Raw genomic sequence first — 18,378 nt, 5'->3', positions numbered from 1 at the left:
TCGGTCTCTAATTACTGCACTATAAATGATAGTTCCTGCCTCTGATTGGATCGTATGCTTCATCGTACAGTGCCGTCTTTACGTGGACCAATCTTCTGGTGGTCGTGGTGGAGCTCAGTGGGTCCGAGCAGGAAGCTCTCGACCTGGTTCCCCTGGTCACTAACGTTGTGCTGAAAGAGCATCACCTCATCGTTGGTGTAGTGGTCATCGTGGACCCCGGCGTCATTCCTATCAACTCACGGGGCGAGAAGCAACGCATGCACCTGCGCGACTCCTTCCTGGCCGACCAGCTGGATCCCATCTATGTGGCGTACAACATGTGAGCCAGGAGTGGACTGAAGTGCTTAATGCTCAACGTGTGGCACCCAATGGTCCACTCACAACACATCTGTTCCTCTGTGCCATTAGCACACAACTGGACACTGAGGAAGAAGCTGGCTAGGCCTCTTTCTGCCTCTGCGCTGAGCCTTGTACATATTTTTATGTTCTCTTCAATGTGATTGTGGCCTATTCGACCAATGGCGGTCACCCGGCTTAAGCCATCCAACCCTCCCTGGACATCTGGGAGGGTGGTGCTCTTCTTTTAGAACATATTTCTGCCCTTTAAAACCACATTTTCACAAGTTGCATTGACTTTGATGTCTAACTTTTGGTGCCACTTCCGAAATGCCTCTTCCACAGAGCAGCGCTTGTGCTCTCGCAGTGAGACCCGAGGGACTTACATGAAGCTTTTCTGCGCACTTTATCTCCTCTCCTGAGCTAGTGCTTAGAGGAGAGTCCTTCAGTTTTCATTCTGGAAGTGCTAACTTAGTTTTATGGATCAACGGTATCACCAGCAAAACAAACATATCTTCTTTTATTCGAAACTGCTAGTCGTTTTAATGGTTTTAAAATGAATGCACCACATTTTATTGTTGCATAAAGTTTTTTATTTTACCGACGTTGCCAACTATAATGCACATCATTAGTGAACTGTGGTGAGGAGGAATTTGCCCTCACTGAAAGCACAGCAATTTTAACCGAATACATTTGTAACTTGACATCTTTATGCATTAAACGTGTATATCGAAGGTGACAGAAACCTCAAGATGAAGACATTTCCATGCCTAAAGTATGTTTCTGTCTTCATTTTGATTGTGTGTAAAGGGACTGGAAAGATGAATAGATGGAAGGTGTCTGTGTGTAGTCTATATATTGTAGTGTCTCACTGGTGTCACTGTACAAAAACTTGACTGACATTTCATACTTGATGGCAATTTTCAGCATAATTTGCTCAAGAACATAATGCAAAAACAATACAGATATTTTTACACATTACAGCAGTCACAAAATAGATCATTTTCAAGTTTAACATCTGTTTTGTCATTCTGTTTCTCGTAAGCCCTGTTCACGCCGAAACTGAGGTGGCCGAGTGTGAACCATGGTGTTGCTGCAAATCTCTGTCTGTGTGAACAACCCTTCAATGTTGAATGTTTGTTGAGAGAGTGTGGTTGAAAGTAAGAGTGTTTTAACCAAGGCTTTCCAACATATGGGGAAAAAAAGAGAATGTGAGATCTTTTCAATCCTAATAAAATGTATTAGCACCTAACTTGTTTATTTCAAAATGGCCTTAGATATCAAAATATTCTTTCTTTCTGCAGATTGTTTACATGTGAAATTCTGTGCAGCTCTTTTCTTTAACAATGCACACATTCTCATAACATTTTTTTTTTCTTTTTGTATTTTTAATTCTCATTTCTTAATTGTCAAAATATTGTTTGTTGGTGCAAAATTTATAAAGTTTTATGTTAATTAAATTTATTGTTGTCATCAATGAATCCTTTACTGTCTTTACTACAGTAACATCAGCTGAGCATTGTGCAAATAAGGAACAGTCGAATGAGCCTCACACCGTTTCTACACTAGATGAGACTTTTAACTACGTCAGAAATAGTTTTCTGAATATCAGTTTATTGTGGCAAATTTGTTGTGTTGCACCACGTCCGGATCTGCTTCGTCATGCGTGTCTGGTGTAGACAGTGTTAAAATTGTAGTGCTCTTCCACCTTTAAAATCAACCAATTCTGTGAGGAAAAGGTAAACAGAAATTATATTAATGACCTCAAATAATCCACACATACCTTTAGGAATAATCCACTATTATTTATAACAACTGAAAAAAAACAATTACAGCTTATCAGGAATCATTAAATAAAACCTACTGCAAGTTACAGGCTAAATTCAGATTTGTCCACCAGAGGTCAGAAATATCCTCTGATTCTTAATAATCACTGTAATTCTAATGTCAATACAATCATGACACATGTACACAAGTTTAAGTAGTCTTATATACAAAGTTATATAATATGCACACAGGATAAATCTCAATTCAGAACTTGAAATTAGATAAATACATTTATAAGTATATAAATGAGGAAATTAAAAATTTATTACACTCAGAACTTAAAACTATAACATAAATGCACTACCTAACTGACTATGTACACGGAGTGAGAAATCCGGTTTGATTTCAGCGAAATGTTATATTTGTTTGAAGCTCAATCCAATAATAGAGGGTGGAGACTTTCAAATAAATATTTGGTCGGTTAGGTTCTCCACATGAAGTGGCCTTTACTCGAATTCCAATCAAATAGTAGTGCTGCTCAATTCTGACATAGCAGTTCAGTGTACCAGCCAGATTTGTCTGCAGGTTTTAACAGGCTTAAGGTCACATAATAAGTAGCTTAACTCACTCCAAAAATCACGGTTCCTACGCATTTTTCATTTCAAAATTCCGCATTTTTCAATTTCAAAATAAATAAATAAATAAATAAATAAAATTGCAACATCTACAGTCAGCCACTATTGTAAACATATCTGCAGTGTCTACTCACCACCAGGTTGAGCGCTGTATCCTGTGATGTGACAGGAACCAAATTTGTTCATCAACAGCATTATCGGGCAGACAGATGGGATAGACAAACTTATTAAACACAAAAGGGGTCTCCATTTTAAAAAGAGCAATACTGTAATGCAAAGTGACAGGATTGAAATTTTTGTGTTTGATAATTCTGGCGACTTTTGACTTCTGTGTGAACCCATCATCAACATCCAATCTACTGCTTCCTGCTCGGATCAAAAGTTTGCTATGGGAGAAAGTGCAACAACACTGCGTGAGTAAGTAGATCGTAGATCGTAACTTATGTGTCTGTCTGTTTAGGATTAAAGTGGACATATTACCTGATTTGTGAAACACAACAAACACTGAACCGGATGTGCATTCTAACTTCCATGAAATATGCCAATGGGCCGTACCTCTGGCAGTACGTTCTCATTTCGCGTTTTTCGTTCTCAAGTTCGGTATTTCAAACCTTTTTTCCAGGCGTATCCAGATGAAACAAATCTCAACATTTTTAGATTGCAGAATGTGACAAGAATCAACCAATCACCCTTCACCCTTTTCGTAACAACAGGCTTGTTTGAGATGCGCCTTGCCTCGCCTGAAATGTATACTGTGTCCCAATTCGCCTACATACTAACTACGTCCTAAAAGTATGTACTTTTTTTGTGTAGAAAAATACTTTTGAGTGTGTAGCAAAAGACTATGCAAGCTTTGGGACATACTACCAGAGAATGTCTAATTGAAGAGAATTGGCACTGGCTGGTTACTTCCGGTTTCTGGACTGGCTGCAGTAACACGTCTCTGTCCATGCGGGGGCGCTCGCGGTCGAGTGCAGAATGAATGCGAGTCAATGGGGTTTCACCCCCAGAAATCCACTTTTCTCAGGATGTAATTTTTTGTTAAGTAATTTGAAAGTTGCATTCAAAAGGGAGGGCTAAGATAATACACTCAGCTGAAAATTGCATTTTTAAGTTCACTTATCTGTTCTAAAAATCCATTCAAAAATGTGATGACGTCACACAATAGCAGAATGCTAGCGTGTTCTGGCCAACAATGGCCTAACCTGTAAGAAATCAAAAGGACATAAGTACTCGTTCATTCGACTTTTGGCCTATAATCTATATTGAACTTGCGGAATCAGCAATAAAATCTATGGTGATTTAACGACAAGCAGGTGAAAGAGACACATTTAGCCGTTTAGCCCCATAGACTCCCATTCATTCTGCACTCGCCCGTGATCGCCTCCAGTGGAATTCTAATGGAACTGCAACCAAGATGATACACAATTGGGCTAATAGGAAGTGCCAAGGCTCTCCGTTAGACGGGCTCTGATACTACTTCGCCATCTTTAACGGACCGCTCTGTCGCGTGCGTCACCGTAAACTGCTATGTCAATCAACTCGTCACAGTAAAAATCCTTCATTCAATCTAAGTTAATTTCTTACGGTTTCAGAGAGAAATGTCATTGCACTTTCATCTGCCAGTCATAGGTCTTTCATGCCAGGACTCTCCACATGTGTTTGGAATTTGGATATAATAATGCATTTAAATTTAATTGCTAAACGTATCTTTGCAAATACATTTTCGCCAGGTTAGATTCTGATAATTAATAATCACTCAAACCCATTTATCTAAACCTCTCTACATAACCGTCGGACTCGCGAGTCCTCCATGTCTGTAGTTTTCACTCTTTTCACTCGTGTTTGTAGTTCTAACCGAACGCTCGTCCAACGCGCAATGGGTTGTGGGCAATATCAGCTGTCGGAGTGTGCGTCGATCTGTACTTTGGATTCTGACCGGAAATAGTAGACCATCCGGGTCTCTTTGGAGCACTAATTTCAACATACTATGATTTGGGTCGTACTAATACTATTTTCGAATAATATTTAGGACGGATAGTATGCGAATTGAGACGCAGCTATAGTCGAGATTAGGCGGATGCAGTGAGCACTGTTGCCAACTATTTTCTAAGGAAAGTAAGGTCTTCCCTAAAAGTCGCTTGATGACGTCACACACTAATTAGCATATTAATGACGTCACCTCGTTGTACTTGCATTCTGTCAGCCTAGTGAGTTTTCTCTCTAAATTAATGCTCTATTTAATATGATATAGCCGAATGTCAAATAAAGCTGTTTTCATTTCCTATCTTTTTTTGTTGTCAGACAATAGAACTAGTAGCTATAATATAGTGAATGATTACATTTTTTATAGGCCTATGTGGAACATTATCCACATTGTCTTCCATACAAACAGTACCTGAATCTTTCTGTGTAGATCAAAGTAGAAGGTGCAAAAAACATGAAAGTCTTTTTGAACAACTCTGTCCAGGCTTGAGGTACATTCAATGAAATAGTTTTCTGGGACCTAAAGTTACTAGCCACCCAGCATTTTTTACTAGCCACAATTTTGACATCGATACCTTGGGGAAAATCCTCCATATAGATATTTTTATTGTTATCATAATTTGGCAACAGATATATTAGGCTGCTGTGACTTTAAGAGCTGACTCACAGATTCATTATACTGTTACACATGCGTTTTCTTTCTCAACTGTTTACATTCTGTTTACATCATAACTGACTGTGTTTTTGTGAATACTCGTCAATATAGCCAAACCATCATTTGAGAGAGATTTTATTTAAAATGGGGGTAAAGCTGCAGAGATGTTCTGGCATTTGATGGGGCATGGCTCACAGTAACAGGCCCATCCAGGCAGAGAAAAACAGGGCTGAGAATAATTTAAAAACTGTCAGATCTGTGACTGAGGCAGCAGATACAGATCTTGTTTGAGCTTCGCTCAGCCAGACTGTGTACCGACTAGCACGAGTATATATGCCAGGTTTCTTTGGCAATCCACAGTCCGCTCCATGACTTGTCACACCATAAAGGTAAAATCTCTTCATGTCTTGGCTGTAACACTGTAGAGGGCCTCCGCTGTCACCCTTGATCGAAGAGTATTCCAACAGATATTGTTAATCACTGTCTATCACTGACCAGTTACTCTGAAATCTGATATAATGAGATGACATACCTGACATGTGTCAACACCCCCTTTGTCAAATCCTGCACAGATCATGTTGTCATTAACATGGCCATTATACCAGCTTCTCTGGTTGCAGATTCCAGTATCAATGAGCTCAACTTCAGCTTCCTGAAGAGTGTCAACTAACATTCCTTAAAATACAATAAAATGTTTTAGAGATTCTTTTTTTTGATCAAGAAATAAGCATAATTCTAAAATCTCATCAAAAATCAATAGGAACAATCTTTAATAGGCTAACTTTAAAAAAAAAAAAGGAGAACTGATTATACAAACTCATTAAAACAGTTTAACTGCCAGAAAGATGCCAAAAATAGAGCTCCTCTCTGATAATATATTACACATTCTGCTGGTAATCTTAATCGTCTGGTAATAATGGAGAGATTTTGAGTTTTGGACTGTTTTTGGATATTTAAACTCTAACCTTGTAACACTGAGCTGCCCCAACCAGTGATGTAACATGAGCCGAAGCTGAGTTGTTTCTCGTCCATTTCATTTTCAATCATACACAAAGGCTGCACATGATTTGTGAAATGCAAAGAGTGATGCAGATGCAATAGTGCCACATCGTTTTCAAAATATGATCGGTTGAACTTCTCATGCAGGATCACTTGCTGAACTGAGCGATACTGGACACCCTTTTCTCGCGTGGATCGAGAATTCACTCCAGCCACTACTTGTAGTTTATAGTTGTTACTATAAAAGAAAGATGCAAAAGATGGATGCGAAATGAAGTTGCTTTTATTGTTTTAGGCATTTTCTGGGTGTGTAAAAATGTTTGGTGTAGTAAGTAGACTACATTCAATGCTAATTTAAAAAAAATATGCATAGGTATAATTAACTGAACCATTACTGCAAGTAACGTTATAGGCCTATATCATTTTAGAGCAATTACCTACTCTTGCTTATTTAACTAAATGTGTATAATTTGTCTACTACATTATATGTCAACTATTGAAATGATGTCTGAGACCTTTGTATTCATCTATGAAACATCTTGGAAATGTTCCTATGTAAATGTACTTTTATTTTGAAAGTTAAATCCTGAGAGAAAATTGATGCTAATTGAGTAATTATGTACAAAAGCTGGGCATAATAAGCATAGTCTTCAGCTTACACCTTTTTTTTTTGGTTATGCATGCATGATATATGTAGGCCTATATCTGTGCAATGATTGAAAATAAATTGAAATAGAAAATTGAAAATATATGCTCAGATGTATCAAATGTATCACTTGTTTGCTTCTGCAAACCAAAAATCATTGCTGAAAGGTAAAATAATGAGATGTGAAAACTCCACACAAATGTTATATGTTATGAGGGAGGAGAATCACAAAGTGCTCACCTATTTCTGAAGCAGTGGGATGCTGTGATTATCCACCGATGGCTTATGATGGACCCACCACAGATATGCCTCGACATCCTCTGTATGCTCACCTGCCAAGGCCATGCACCTTTTAATGCAGAATGGCCTCCTGCAATTCGAAACGGCTTTGATGGACCCTGCAAAGTTCGCTCTCCACAACCTTAAAAGAGCATTATAGTCAGTTGCACTGAACACTTCTGATCACTTTTTTGGGCCATAACCACTGATGATACCACTGTCTGTACATAATATTAACCCATTTAGCCAGCAGTGACATTTAAGGCATTTTGATGCATGTAATATTTAAAAGGTCTTATAATGTATTTAGATGTCTCTGTCAGAAATTGAGGCATAGGAAGAACGATTTTAATAAGTATTGATTGAATTGCATCATAAAATTGTAGAATTTAAATGGAAAAAATAAACATTTATTTTTGTATTATCAGTTGTTTTGTTTTCCCAGAATTGCCTGATGATATAAATAAATATTACATTATATGATACCTTTTAATTTTTGACTCCCATCGATTACAATTTGTGACCATAAACAACAGACATACTTTCCACTAACGTTTTCTGAAATATTGTTGTTTTTTAAAAAAAAGTATGCAGTTTGTATACATCTCTGGGATTAAATGAATTAATAGCCTAATAATAATAATAAAATACCTGCAATCCCAGAAAGCAGCGTGCTACTAATGAAGACTAATTGTAGAGCCGTTTTAAACATTTTAAATGTGAAGCAAAACGAGAGAGACAGAAAGAAGACAGATAGAACTATCGGGTGTCCTTGTCATTGATTATTAGGTAGACTAATCTGAAAAGATTAAGTGACGTAACATCGTTCATAGCCTACTGTGAGAATGTCATGAAAGAAGAACATGACAAGGAAGACATGCAAATCAACATTTTCAAATCTTTAGGCTACTTTAAATGCAGATAATAGCATATGTGTTTTATACAGTACATACCACCAATTTCATGACATACCTATGCTGTAAAATGATTGTAAACGTCATCCTTTACAAACTAGCTACAATTAGAAACAGCCATTACATTAGACGAACTGCATGCGAGTGTGTCGCTCATAATAATACACCAAGCCAGCGAGCTATTTATTTTATTCAGCGTGGAAAAAAACGTTTTTAAAATAATTTCAAACACAATGTGGCCGTGTAGGCTATTTTTGATTCAGACATTATAGCTACACGGTATCAATCGTCATTCCTGAAACGCCTCATTCTCGAACAAGGACCTAACTGGGATTCAATGAAACAGAACTGAAATTAACGCCTTTTATTGTGGAACTGGTGGTAACGTTACCTATTGGCCGACACTCCCTTACTGCTGGGAGTCACCAATATGCAGGGTAACAGTGCACACTGAAGGAAGGTAGCAGCAACAATATGGCGACATCCGCAATTTCTTCCGAATTTATTCGACATCTGCAGTGCAGTGAGGATTTTTTGGATACCCGTTAAGTGAGTATTGTGTTTCAATATCGCTCTCGCGGTGTTTATTCCGTGCGATGGAAGTCATTACACTGTCAGTGAATGTCGCAGAGATGCTGCACGCTGAGGGGGGTTTACTGCTGGACGCTCCTCGCAAAAGGGAAATTCGCCTTTTATTCCCTTATAACTGAAATGACGTTTTATAAACTCACAATTTTTGTTGTGATTAGACATTTTCATTTCCCCCTCTCAAATTACATGTCATGATATGAAACACAATTCTTCCAACGCTATATATATGTGGTGTGTTATAGCCTTGCATGATCAATGCCGTGATCTGTAAGCCTTGTAACGTTACCCTCAGATGAATAAAGGTCTTATTGTCAGCAGTAATCGAATGTCAAGCTAAGCAAATGAGAAAAAATACACATGTGGACAGGTTTTAAATGATTCGTTGCAATTAAGACGTTCAAATGACAACATGCTTGGCTGCTTATTGATTGTAGGGTGGACGCAGGTTGCACGGGTGTGGAATGCTACATTTTCTTGTTTATGTTCCTCAAGAGCAGAAACCTTGCACAACATCGTCGAGATATATCGCTGTTTTCTAATAACTTTTCGCTTTCAAACCGGATTATATGACTGAAACATGTTTGCGCTGTTTGTATAAAGGGTAAATACGGCGAGAGAGCGAGAAGAAGAAAAAAAACCACTGCAGTATTTTCCGTTTTTCCTTCGTGGCTTCGGCCCGCTTTCGTGAAGGTGTCGGAGTGTTTATAAACGTTAGTTTTCAGGCAAAATTGTTTTCTGTCACAGAGGAAGATGTGACAACGTTTCGGAAAACGCAAAGACGTTGTTCGTGAAACCGTTGTGCTGCTAAGCCATGGATTTCGTGACCAAACATTGCTGAAATAAGGTAGGACCACTGCGCATTCAATCACATAATACAACTTGACGTTTTTAAAATAAGGTTATGGTTTGTTTGAAGGAATTGTTGTTACAGAGATTATGTGCGAATAGCCTCCTGCATCATTTATTGACAGGTATTTTGCATATGAAGACATTAAGGTGTCGCTTTGATGTAGAAGAGAATTCTGTGGCGCACAGAAGCACGAAAGACATATGAATGATGAAAATGAATCCATAATTTTATTCATAATGCTTCTTAAATGTACCCATCTCCTCACATCTGTACATAAGCTGACATTTTCTAAAGCTATCATGTGTTCACGGTTAGGCCAGCATCTTCTTCTGGTAACGTTATTTCTAGACGTTTCGGCCCACCTCGTTCAACAGATACGGATTCCCTCACACCATTTTTATAACTTCATAAATTGACTCCATATCCTTTATCTATTTAGCACTGTAAAATTTCAAATAATTTAATTCAAGGCATAGAGATATTTGAGTTTTCTGTTAACTGTCTTGGAACACTACTGTTTAACCAATCTGAAGGTGAATACAACATTTCTACAGCTAATAAAAACCTTGCCCTTTTTATGTTGTGGTGCTGATAGGACAGCTCCTGTAAGTAAGTTGCCATTGTTTGTGCTGTTTGGACCACAAAAGCCCAGCTTGTTTCACCAATAAGACTAATGAAAGGGTGCTTTGATTTGTTTAGGATAACGTTAATCATTTCTTTTGTTTTCCTGTTTCATTGCTTGACTTGCTGAGAGAGAAAAAAATCAACTTAAACTAGCCTAAGCTGGTCTTCCTGCCTGACCAGGTAGAAAGTGCCAACAACCCCTTTAAAATCTGCCAATAGACCAGGTAAGGCCAACAAACCAGCTCAGGCTGGTTTAAGCTGCTTTTTGCAGCAGGTCTTGAAATGATATCAGATCTATATACCCAAGGGACTTGTGCCCCTAATGGTGTCTGTTATGTCACATTCTTTGATATTTTGTTCACGTGTCTGATTTGCTTGATTTACTTCAAAGGCAGACTGGAAATGCCAAACACCATTTATGAAACAAAACTGTGGAATTGGACGGAGAGAAAGGCTAAAAGTGAGTTAAGTAGCTATGTAATATCAGGATATGGTTTGGTTAAGTGTCTGGCCCATAAATGCACACAAGCTTTTAGATGGTGTGGTTCACCACGCCTCCCTTCACCCACCCCATTTCCTATGCTTCCTATTCCTTTTTCCTATTCCTATGATGCCTTAGGGACATAACGCATGTCCCAAATCGACATCTCAGTAGAGATTTTGTTCATAGGGAAGACAGGTTCTGCTAAAATCTGCTTTTGCTAATGTGGGATCTTCTAATCCAGTTTACATCCTCCCTGAACCCTTTCATCAAAAATAGAAACATCCATCACAATGAGTCAAAAGAACCATACCATGGGAAGTGACAAACATTAAGTATCACCTTCATCTGCTCATAATGGAGGGTGCTTTTCATTTTTCATGAAGTTGATGACTCATCCTGGATCTAGTGCCAGTCCCTCTTTAACATGCTCTCAATTTAGCAACAGATTGTTTTGATGTGTAAGGTAATATTTTTAGATGCAAGGCTTAGCGTTTTACTTTCCTGCACAGAGCTCAACATATCAGTTTGTGTGAGTGGGTGATGTAACAAGCTAGTATTGTTCAGTAAGACTTTATCATTCCATAAGCTAATGATGGGGGGAGGGTATGCTTGTATGGGTGCTCGTGTATTGCGTTTTAAGTATAAGTGGTATAAATAATAACCAAAGTGTAGATTGTGATCATTCGCAAATTCACTCTCTATTTTGTAAATGTTAGATCTTGTGAATGATTTAACTGTTTTTTTAACCTTGTAATTTTGACAATTATGACATATGCCAGACTTCTCCAATCACTTTGTCAGCTTATACCCCGCCCCTTTTTTACAATTGACTGGTCTGTCACTACTTTCATTTCATTGCAACTTTAAGTCCTAAACTTTTCGATTCCTCCATTTTCAGATCTCTATTGAAGAGAAGTAAAATATATACAAATATTAATGAAATTAATCTTAATGATTATAGTCACACAAAACGTTGCCATGCCATCACATAGTGTTTTTGCAGCTAAGCTGACTTAATAAGAGTCCTTAATATGATATGATTCAGTTTTTTTCTAATGCATATCTTTTACTACACCCAGATAAATGCATAGACATTAAAGTAATACAATATTGATATTAGCTAAGTATCATGACATCAAGGTCATGGGTTTGATTATCAGGGAATGCATGAACTGATAAAAAATTATGAAAGCATCTGCAAAATGCTTTACTGAAAATATTGCATGCAAAACTGGAAAGCTCTTGATCTGGCAAGCGTTAATAGACCTTATTCAGAGCAGCGCCATGACAGGTATGAAAGTGAGGCTGTGAGGGATAGACTTACCGTGTTTCCAATGGCATCCGCTGTAAAAAGCTGAAAAAAGAGTCTAGATTACTTACAATTTTCCACAGCTTACATTGTCGGGAGTTTTTTTGTCAACTGACATTTCTTTGAAAGATATTTTTCCAGTGTTTCATGAGCAGAACAATCTGAAAACACATTAAATAACAGTACAGCCCATTGAAGAGATGCAAGTCTATCCCTCACAGCCTCGCTTTCATTCTCATTAAAAATCAAAGATGGCGCTGCCGTAAATAAGGCATATCTCATTGGCTAAATTTATACAACTTTTGGCAGTAAGTAAGTTGTGGGTGAGACGGCTATAGGATTCTGACTTTATGAACTAGATGTCCATTAATGTCCTTTTCTCTTTCCCGCATAGAATTAGCTGCCGTGGAGGGTACATAACAGGAGAAGAAGTTGCTGCAGGATGAAAACATGGCTGCACCCCTTATTGCACCGCCAGGACCTGACAGCTTCAAATACTTTACCAGGGAATCTCTGCGTGAAATCGAGAAGCGCATCGAGGAGGAGAAAGCCAAGCCGCCTCCTAAGCCAGACAGCAGCTACCGCGACGATGACGACGAGAACAAGCCCAAGCCTAACAGTGACCTGGAGGCGGGCAAGAGTCTGCCCTTCATCTACGGCGACATCCCTCCTGGCATGGTGGCAACACCACTGGAAGATTTAGATCCCTTCTATGCTAATCAGAAAGTAAGTGCATCATCTTGGCTCTTCATGTGCACTGCATTCACACATTACCTTATCTCACCTTGGATCATTCCAGAGTTGGAGATGCTGAGGATGTTTTTTAACCTTTTTTAAGTCCACTAGTTATACTGTATATATATATAAAACGCCTGATGGTAATCATGTATGTTTCTTGTAGGATATACTTGATACATGATAACGTTAACCATATTAAATTATGGATAACTTCCTCCTGTGAAAAGCCAAAAGAAACACTTCAGTGCTTTAAGGAAGAGCGCACTGTTTTAGAACAGGGGTCCATCCTTTGTACCTCGCCTTAATACATCTGAGATGATTTGAAAGATGCCAGATATTCTAATCATGATAACTGATCTCTGGATAATTTGTTTCTTTAAACAAACAAATTTGTGGATTTGATTAAAATTTCTGGATTAGGTTGATTACTGCATGTTCTTGCGTTCATTGGAATGGGCAGATATATCAATACTTGAAACTACGATGCTGCGATTGGGTGGCAGAAATACAGCAATGTAATGACATCATATTAAAAAAGAACATCACACACCTGACGAAAATTTTGAATTTTGAATTTCTGGACCTTTATAAGGAAACAGCCAAGCGACAAAAATTATATAAATGTTATAATCGATAAATTAATTGTATGATGTTTGTTACATGATTCCCAATTATTTCCATTATGTCACAATTTCTAATATTTGTACAGGCTTTACATTTTTATTTCAATGCTGTAATGAGAAATTAATTTAATTTTACCTGTGCCGTGACAACATTAATTCATTTTGACAGCACATCAGGACAGCATTCTTTTACGAAGTACTGTACTCTGCATCTCCTGCGTGGCATAAATGCACTCCCATAATAGCTGTTACTATTTAAATGAATGCACGGCTCAGACTAACTGTACATTGTGTGTGTAAGACTTCAATCAAATTATTAAGTAATTTTCCCCTCACAAATAAATCATGTCAATGAGTAAAACTGGCTGTGTCCACATTTAAGACTACAAATGAATTTTCAAATTCAGTAGCGCACGATATATCGGCGGCCGATATGGTCAATTTTTTTACACATCGGTATCGTTCCGATGTCAAAATAGGGCTGATGTCAACAGGCCGATAATCGTTCCTGTGTATTTGACCTGTGCGTAGATGTGAGTGTGAGGGCGGGGATGTTTGTTTTTGCACGAGCGCATACATTAGGAGCGCAAGTCCTGTCAGTTTAAACATTAAGAGCAAGAAGACTGGAACTTGCTTTCTGTCAGCCTAAGGTGTATTTTTGTCCCGCCAAAGCCTTATTTGACCTGTGAGTGATGTAGATGACTGACTGCTGCGCTTGTTTAACTGAGAGAACGAGCAGAGAAAGTGAAAGCCCCGGTCGCGCGCACTCTCACCGTCTTCAAACTGTCTTGCTCTCTCTCCCTCCCTTGCGCATATTAATGAATTGAGTTGACTGAATATCTTTGAGAATACACGATAGTAGAAGCTCGGAAGACCAACGTTTTTTTTTTATTTCTGAACTACTGCTGGTTGTGAATTGTGCTAAAATAACGTTGTCTTATTTTCTCTGAAAAGCTTTCCACAAATTCAGATTACATAAACCACACTTTCAATAAACAATGCTTATTGTGATAGTGATGAAATGTTTTCTGTGTTGAGACAAATCTTGTGCGATGTCCTAAACAGTTTTATATCGTTAAATATATATATATATCGACATCAGTAAATAGCGGTATCGGCCACAACAGCAATATTAATATCGGTTTAATCGGTATCGGCCACAGATTTCATATCGGTGCATCACTAGTTAAATCATTATTATTGTTGTCCCAGGTTCATTAAGTACTCTGGTAAGAAAGTAGCAGTCACTGGGACAGACTTAAAAAGATGCAATCTGATCCCGTTTGCTACGATAGCTACTCCAGGATGAGCTTTGTAGAACCAATCAATCCTGGGTCATATCAAATCGTCAACGGTGAAATCCAGGTAATTGAGTGATCCACATACAACGAACAAGCCCCTGTTCAACAGTAAGTGAGTTTGGCCATTTAAAAATCTTTAATGTCGCTGTTTAGGAGAAATCTGTGTTTCGTATAAAGCTTTTTAGTGTTGCTATATCTACATGAAAAGACCAAAAACTTGAAATGGTTAATGCTCAACAAGGCTGCATTTATTTGACAAAAATACAATACAAAAAAACAGTAATATTGTACATTTTATTGCAATTTGAAATGTTTATTCCTATTTATTCCTGTACTGGCAAAGCTGGATTTTCAACAGCCATTTCTCCAGTTTTCAGTGTCACATGATCCTTCAGAAATCATTTTAATATGCTGATTTGGTGTTAATATTTTTGTGGAACCCTATTATATATGTGGATACATATAATATTTTTTGTGAGGAATCCTGAAAAAAAAAAACGTGCAAAAGAATGGCATCTATTTCAAATAGATCAGATGTTCTTGCTTCCATTACAACTCAAAACATGCTTTGAAATATTTTCAAATCATGTTAAAGGACATGATCATAATTGTCTCTTACACAAACTTGTGGAGTTCATAGTTTGGATTGGTTTGGATACATTATAAAATGTTTTAATGAATTTTTCGATTACACTTTTCACTCAAATATAATTTATGATGATAAATGTGTATATTATAAAAATGCAGCATTTTGTGTTCCAAGACTATTAAGCAGATGCACAGTTGCTTGATATGTTACTAATCATAAAATGATGCTTTGTTTTTGTTGCATATGAGCAATATTAGATGCAAGATAGCCCTCAAACAGATTTTCAGGAGTGAATTGTTGTTATGAGATGTAGCCTAAGGGAGGAAGATGAGGTCATCGTTTCTGTCTGAGATGTAATGGAGCCCAACAAGCTCAGCCCTGTGTTCACATTCGGCTCGGTGCTAAGTGCAGTGGTGAGACTTCAGCAGGGTCTGACACACCGGACTTTACTAAATAATGCACAAACTCGTTTAATGTGTGCATGTGCTTAAGCATTACCCCGCCTCCCTCTCTTGCTTTCGCCCTCCGTCTCATTCCTCTGCCTCCCTCTCGTGCAGCGTACACTGACTGTTATGTAACCGCCCGCTCCATGCACAGGAAGGAGATTTCAGTCTCCCGATGAAAACCTCATGGAGGAGCGTATGTGAAACAGACAGTCTAAGAAACTGAATCATGCTCAAAACTGAATACAGTTTTATTGCAACAATGGCTCACGCTAGACCTTTTTTCATATTTAGATGCATCTCTGGATCATGCTTTCATGCACATGCCATAGGCGATCTATCCTGCACTCTCGAGGATTTAATGGCTCTTTGATTGTATGCTTGTTGATTGGATCTCCCTGTCTTTCATTGTTTTTAATTTCTACACGCTGGGCTTGACTTGCAGCCTGCAGCAGTAGTGAAACCTGATTCTTGAGGCTCAGGGCTGCTCTTTTCATAGTGGGAAACCAGCTGAGAAATAGGAGCTGGCAGCTTTTAAATCCAGACCTGTGACACTATCAGAAGCAATTAGCTTAGGAAGCTTTGCTACTGGAGGAGCTGATGAAGCCTGGGTCCTCCAGCACAGATGATAAAAAGAAATGGTTATATATTAAAAACAAATCAGTTTGTGAGACGGAGAGGCTTAACAAGATTTACCCAAGTTGGAAAAGTTGGGTCCACAACATTGATTTATATTTATGCATTTAGCACATTCTTTTCATCCAGATTGATTACAGTGCCATCAAGATATGCTCTACCAATTGAGCTTCAACATTCTAAACGATGCAGTGTTGTATTTTAGGTTATTTTAAAGTTCCTATTTTACTTTATTTTTTTTAATGTTCTTTTCTATTTAATTAGGGGTTCAAGCATGTTGCGCTAAAACCCTATTGTTATTGTTAGAATTTCCAAGGATCGGCATTCTCCCCTAAAAGTGATTGGGCAGGTCAGGTGAAAACGGAAGCGGCCACTGGCCACTTAGTGGCTCTACAAAATAAAAACACTAAAACAGCTATAACTACACAACAGTCCGGTTGATTTAAAAACTGCCATGTGGTCCAAGGCACTGTGGTGATTGTCTACGAGGCAATGGCATGGCGAAAATATGGCAGTCGTTGGCCAAATGAAGTCTGAGCGGCTGTCAGATAAGGTTAATCGAGATGGATCATAATTAAACTCGCTGGGCCTGTTTGACTTACAGCCTTAGAGACCTTCGAGAAATTCTAAAGAAATCGGCCACCGGGTGGCGCTAACGAATTTTACGCCTCAGTAAACAAGCAGTGTTTCACACATACACACGATATACATATCATTTGTTAGATCTCCTCATTCTGAACAACCTTGCCTCAAAAAAACGCTGCTGTCAATCAAATCATTCATTAAATACTTGAAAAAAACACTTTTGTGCACTAGTCCTAGGTTTTTGCAATAACTTTGAGGGTGAGTATTCTCTCATATCGTGCAAAATCCGACTAGCGAATCAGTTTCTGAAATCGTTGTCTCCGTTTCTGAGAAAATGAATTTCATTTAAGTTTTGCCGCTATACACTTTGCCTACAGAACGTGCTTTCAGAAATAAAGAAGCTGGCTGAGATTCTTTCGGACATACGTCAGCAGGGTTTGTGCATAGAGCGTATTCTCTAGTCTAGACTTTCTAGGTCGATAATTATCATAAATATGTTGAACTTTACTCTTTGGATAGCAACTATATGCTGTCATTTATAAAATGGACTTGGCAAAATATACTCAAAAGCCTATAAATCCTAAACGAATACTCAGAAATTCACGAAATTAGATGAGCACATGTGACGCATGATTCTTTTAATAAACGTTTATGGAGATAGGACCATAAGTGGCCCTATAACTATTAAAATCCTTTAAAAAAACATATTTCTATAGTAAATTGCCTTTGGCTGTAAATGGTCTTTTCCATCTCTGATGTAGGTGGTTACAGGCTTAATAAATGAAACATAATACCTTTTTACGCATGTGCATAAAAGCCTTAAGCGCTTGAACCCCGATAATTCACAGCTATATTTCAATTTTGTTATTTTACCTGAGCTTAGCACTGTTACAGCTCTTTTAATCATTCAGAATTTCTGATTTTTGATGTTTCAGATTTTACCAACATTCTTGTACACATTTCTGACTTCAGGTTTGGGCTCTGATGGTTTGATAGGATTGTTGTTGATCCAGGAGCATGTCTTGCTTTAATAAAGGGTGTGCAAAGATGAGAAAGAGGCAGAACACCACACTGGGTCATAAATCTTTAGAGGGACTCTTCAAATGTGCCATGTAGACCATTGCTTTTCCCTGTGATGGCGCGGCTCTCGGAGTGGTCTTGGCTGGGCTGGTTTGGGGGCTGGGGAAGTCAGGGGGGTGCACATTTTGAGTATAATGGCCGTCTCACTCCTCCCCCACATCTGTTCAGGGCATCTACTCTCAACGTCAGGAAATACTCCTATTCTAATGCTGGCATCTCATTTATTTTTGTTGGTTTGGCCTTGTGATGTGACAAGCTTTTATTGATGTGGGAGATGCTGCATTATTAGCTCTGGAAGCTTCTGACTC

General features: G+C 38.3%; 3 protein-coding genes and 1 long non-coding RNA gene across 10 annotated transcripts in view; 2 read left to right on the top strand and 2 right to left on the bottom strand.

Moving 5' to 3' along the window:
• Window positions 1-1,817, top strand: part of dip2ba (DIP2 acetate--CoA ligase B (putative)a) — a 44,299-nt gene extending 42,482 nt beyond the window's left edge. For both annotated transcript variants that reach the window (XM_039652378.2, XM_039652377.2), the window contains one exon: window positions 71-1,817. In XM_039652378.2, coding sequence (XP_039508312.2) covers window positions 71-323 — 253 coding nt within the window. In that variant the 3' untranslated portion in view covers window positions 324-1,817. The remainder of the gene's footprint in view (window positions 1-70) is intronic.
• LOC148970637 (uncharacterized) lies at window positions 1,811-4,908 on the bottom strand. Its single transcript, XR_016147925.1, has 3 exons — window positions 3,219-4,908; window positions 2,873-3,124; window positions 1,811-2,062 (listed from the first exon to the last, which is right to left on the bottom strand). It is a non-coding gene; the product is annotated as an uncharacterized LOC148970637 (long non-coding RNA).
• A 107-nt stretch (window positions 4,909-5,015) lies between these two features.
• On the bottom strand, window positions 5,016-8,696 carry LOC120463348 (acrosin). The gene is made up of 5 exons (XM_039652380.2): window positions 8,609-8,696; window positions 7,265-7,445; window positions 6,345-6,616; window positions 5,912-6,054; window positions 5,016-5,822 (listed from the first exon to the last, which is right to left on the bottom strand). Exons 2-5 carry the CDS (start codon window positions 7,339-7,341, stop codon window positions 5,571-5,573), a joined length of 744 nt encoding a protein of 247 aa, XP_039508314.1. The 5' UTR covers window positions 7,342-7,445; window positions 8,609-8,696; the 3' UTR covers window positions 5,016-5,570.
• The window catches only part of scn8aa (sodium channel, voltage gated, type VIII, alpha subunit a), a 50,966-nt gene continuing 41,220 nt past the window's right edge, over window positions 8,633-18,378 (top strand). For 3 of the 6 annotated variants that reach the window (XM_089124444.1, XM_089124445.1, XM_089124443.1), the window contains exons 1-2: window positions 9,257-9,652; window positions 12,470-12,801. In XM_089124444.1, the coding sequence (XP_088980570.1) occupies window positions 12,526-12,801 (276 nt within the window). In that variant the 5' untranslated portion in view covers window positions 9,257-9,652; window positions 12,470-12,525. Of the gene's footprint in view, window positions 8,767-9,256; window positions 9,653-10,414; window positions 10,507-12,469; window positions 12,802-18,378 lie in introns of those variants that run through there. The other 3 variants (XM_089124440.1, XM_089124441.1, XM_089124442.1) reach the window with 3 other exon arrangements.

This window comes from Pimephales promelas, chromosome 20, assembly GCF_988280905.1.
Source record: "Pimephales promelas chromosome 20, fPimPro1.hap1.1, whole genome shotgun sequence".
Classification (NCBI taxonomy): Eukaryota; Metazoa; Chordata; class Actinopteri; order Cypriniformes; family Leuciscidae; genus Pimephales; species Pimephales promelas.
Note: the sequence above shows the minus strand (reverse complement) of the source record. Positions and strands in the feature narration are given on the sequence as shown.

What these genes read in the sequence shown, in the direction of transcription:
- LOC120463348 (XM_039652380.2), bottom strand. Translation starts at nt 7,341, where the DNA reads ATGTCGAGGCATATCTGTGGTGGGTCCATCATAAGCCATCGGTGGATA. An exon ending in TCCCACTGCTTCAGAAATAG is followed by an intron (nt 6,617 to 7,264) that starts GTGAGCACTTTG and finishes TTTCTTTTATAG; the next exon opens with TAACAACTATAAACTACAAG. An exon ending in GGGCAGCTCAGTGTTACAAG is followed by an intron (nt 6,055 to 6,344) that starts GTTAGAGTTTAA and finishes TTGTATTTTAAG; the next exon opens with GAATGTTAGTTGACACTCTT.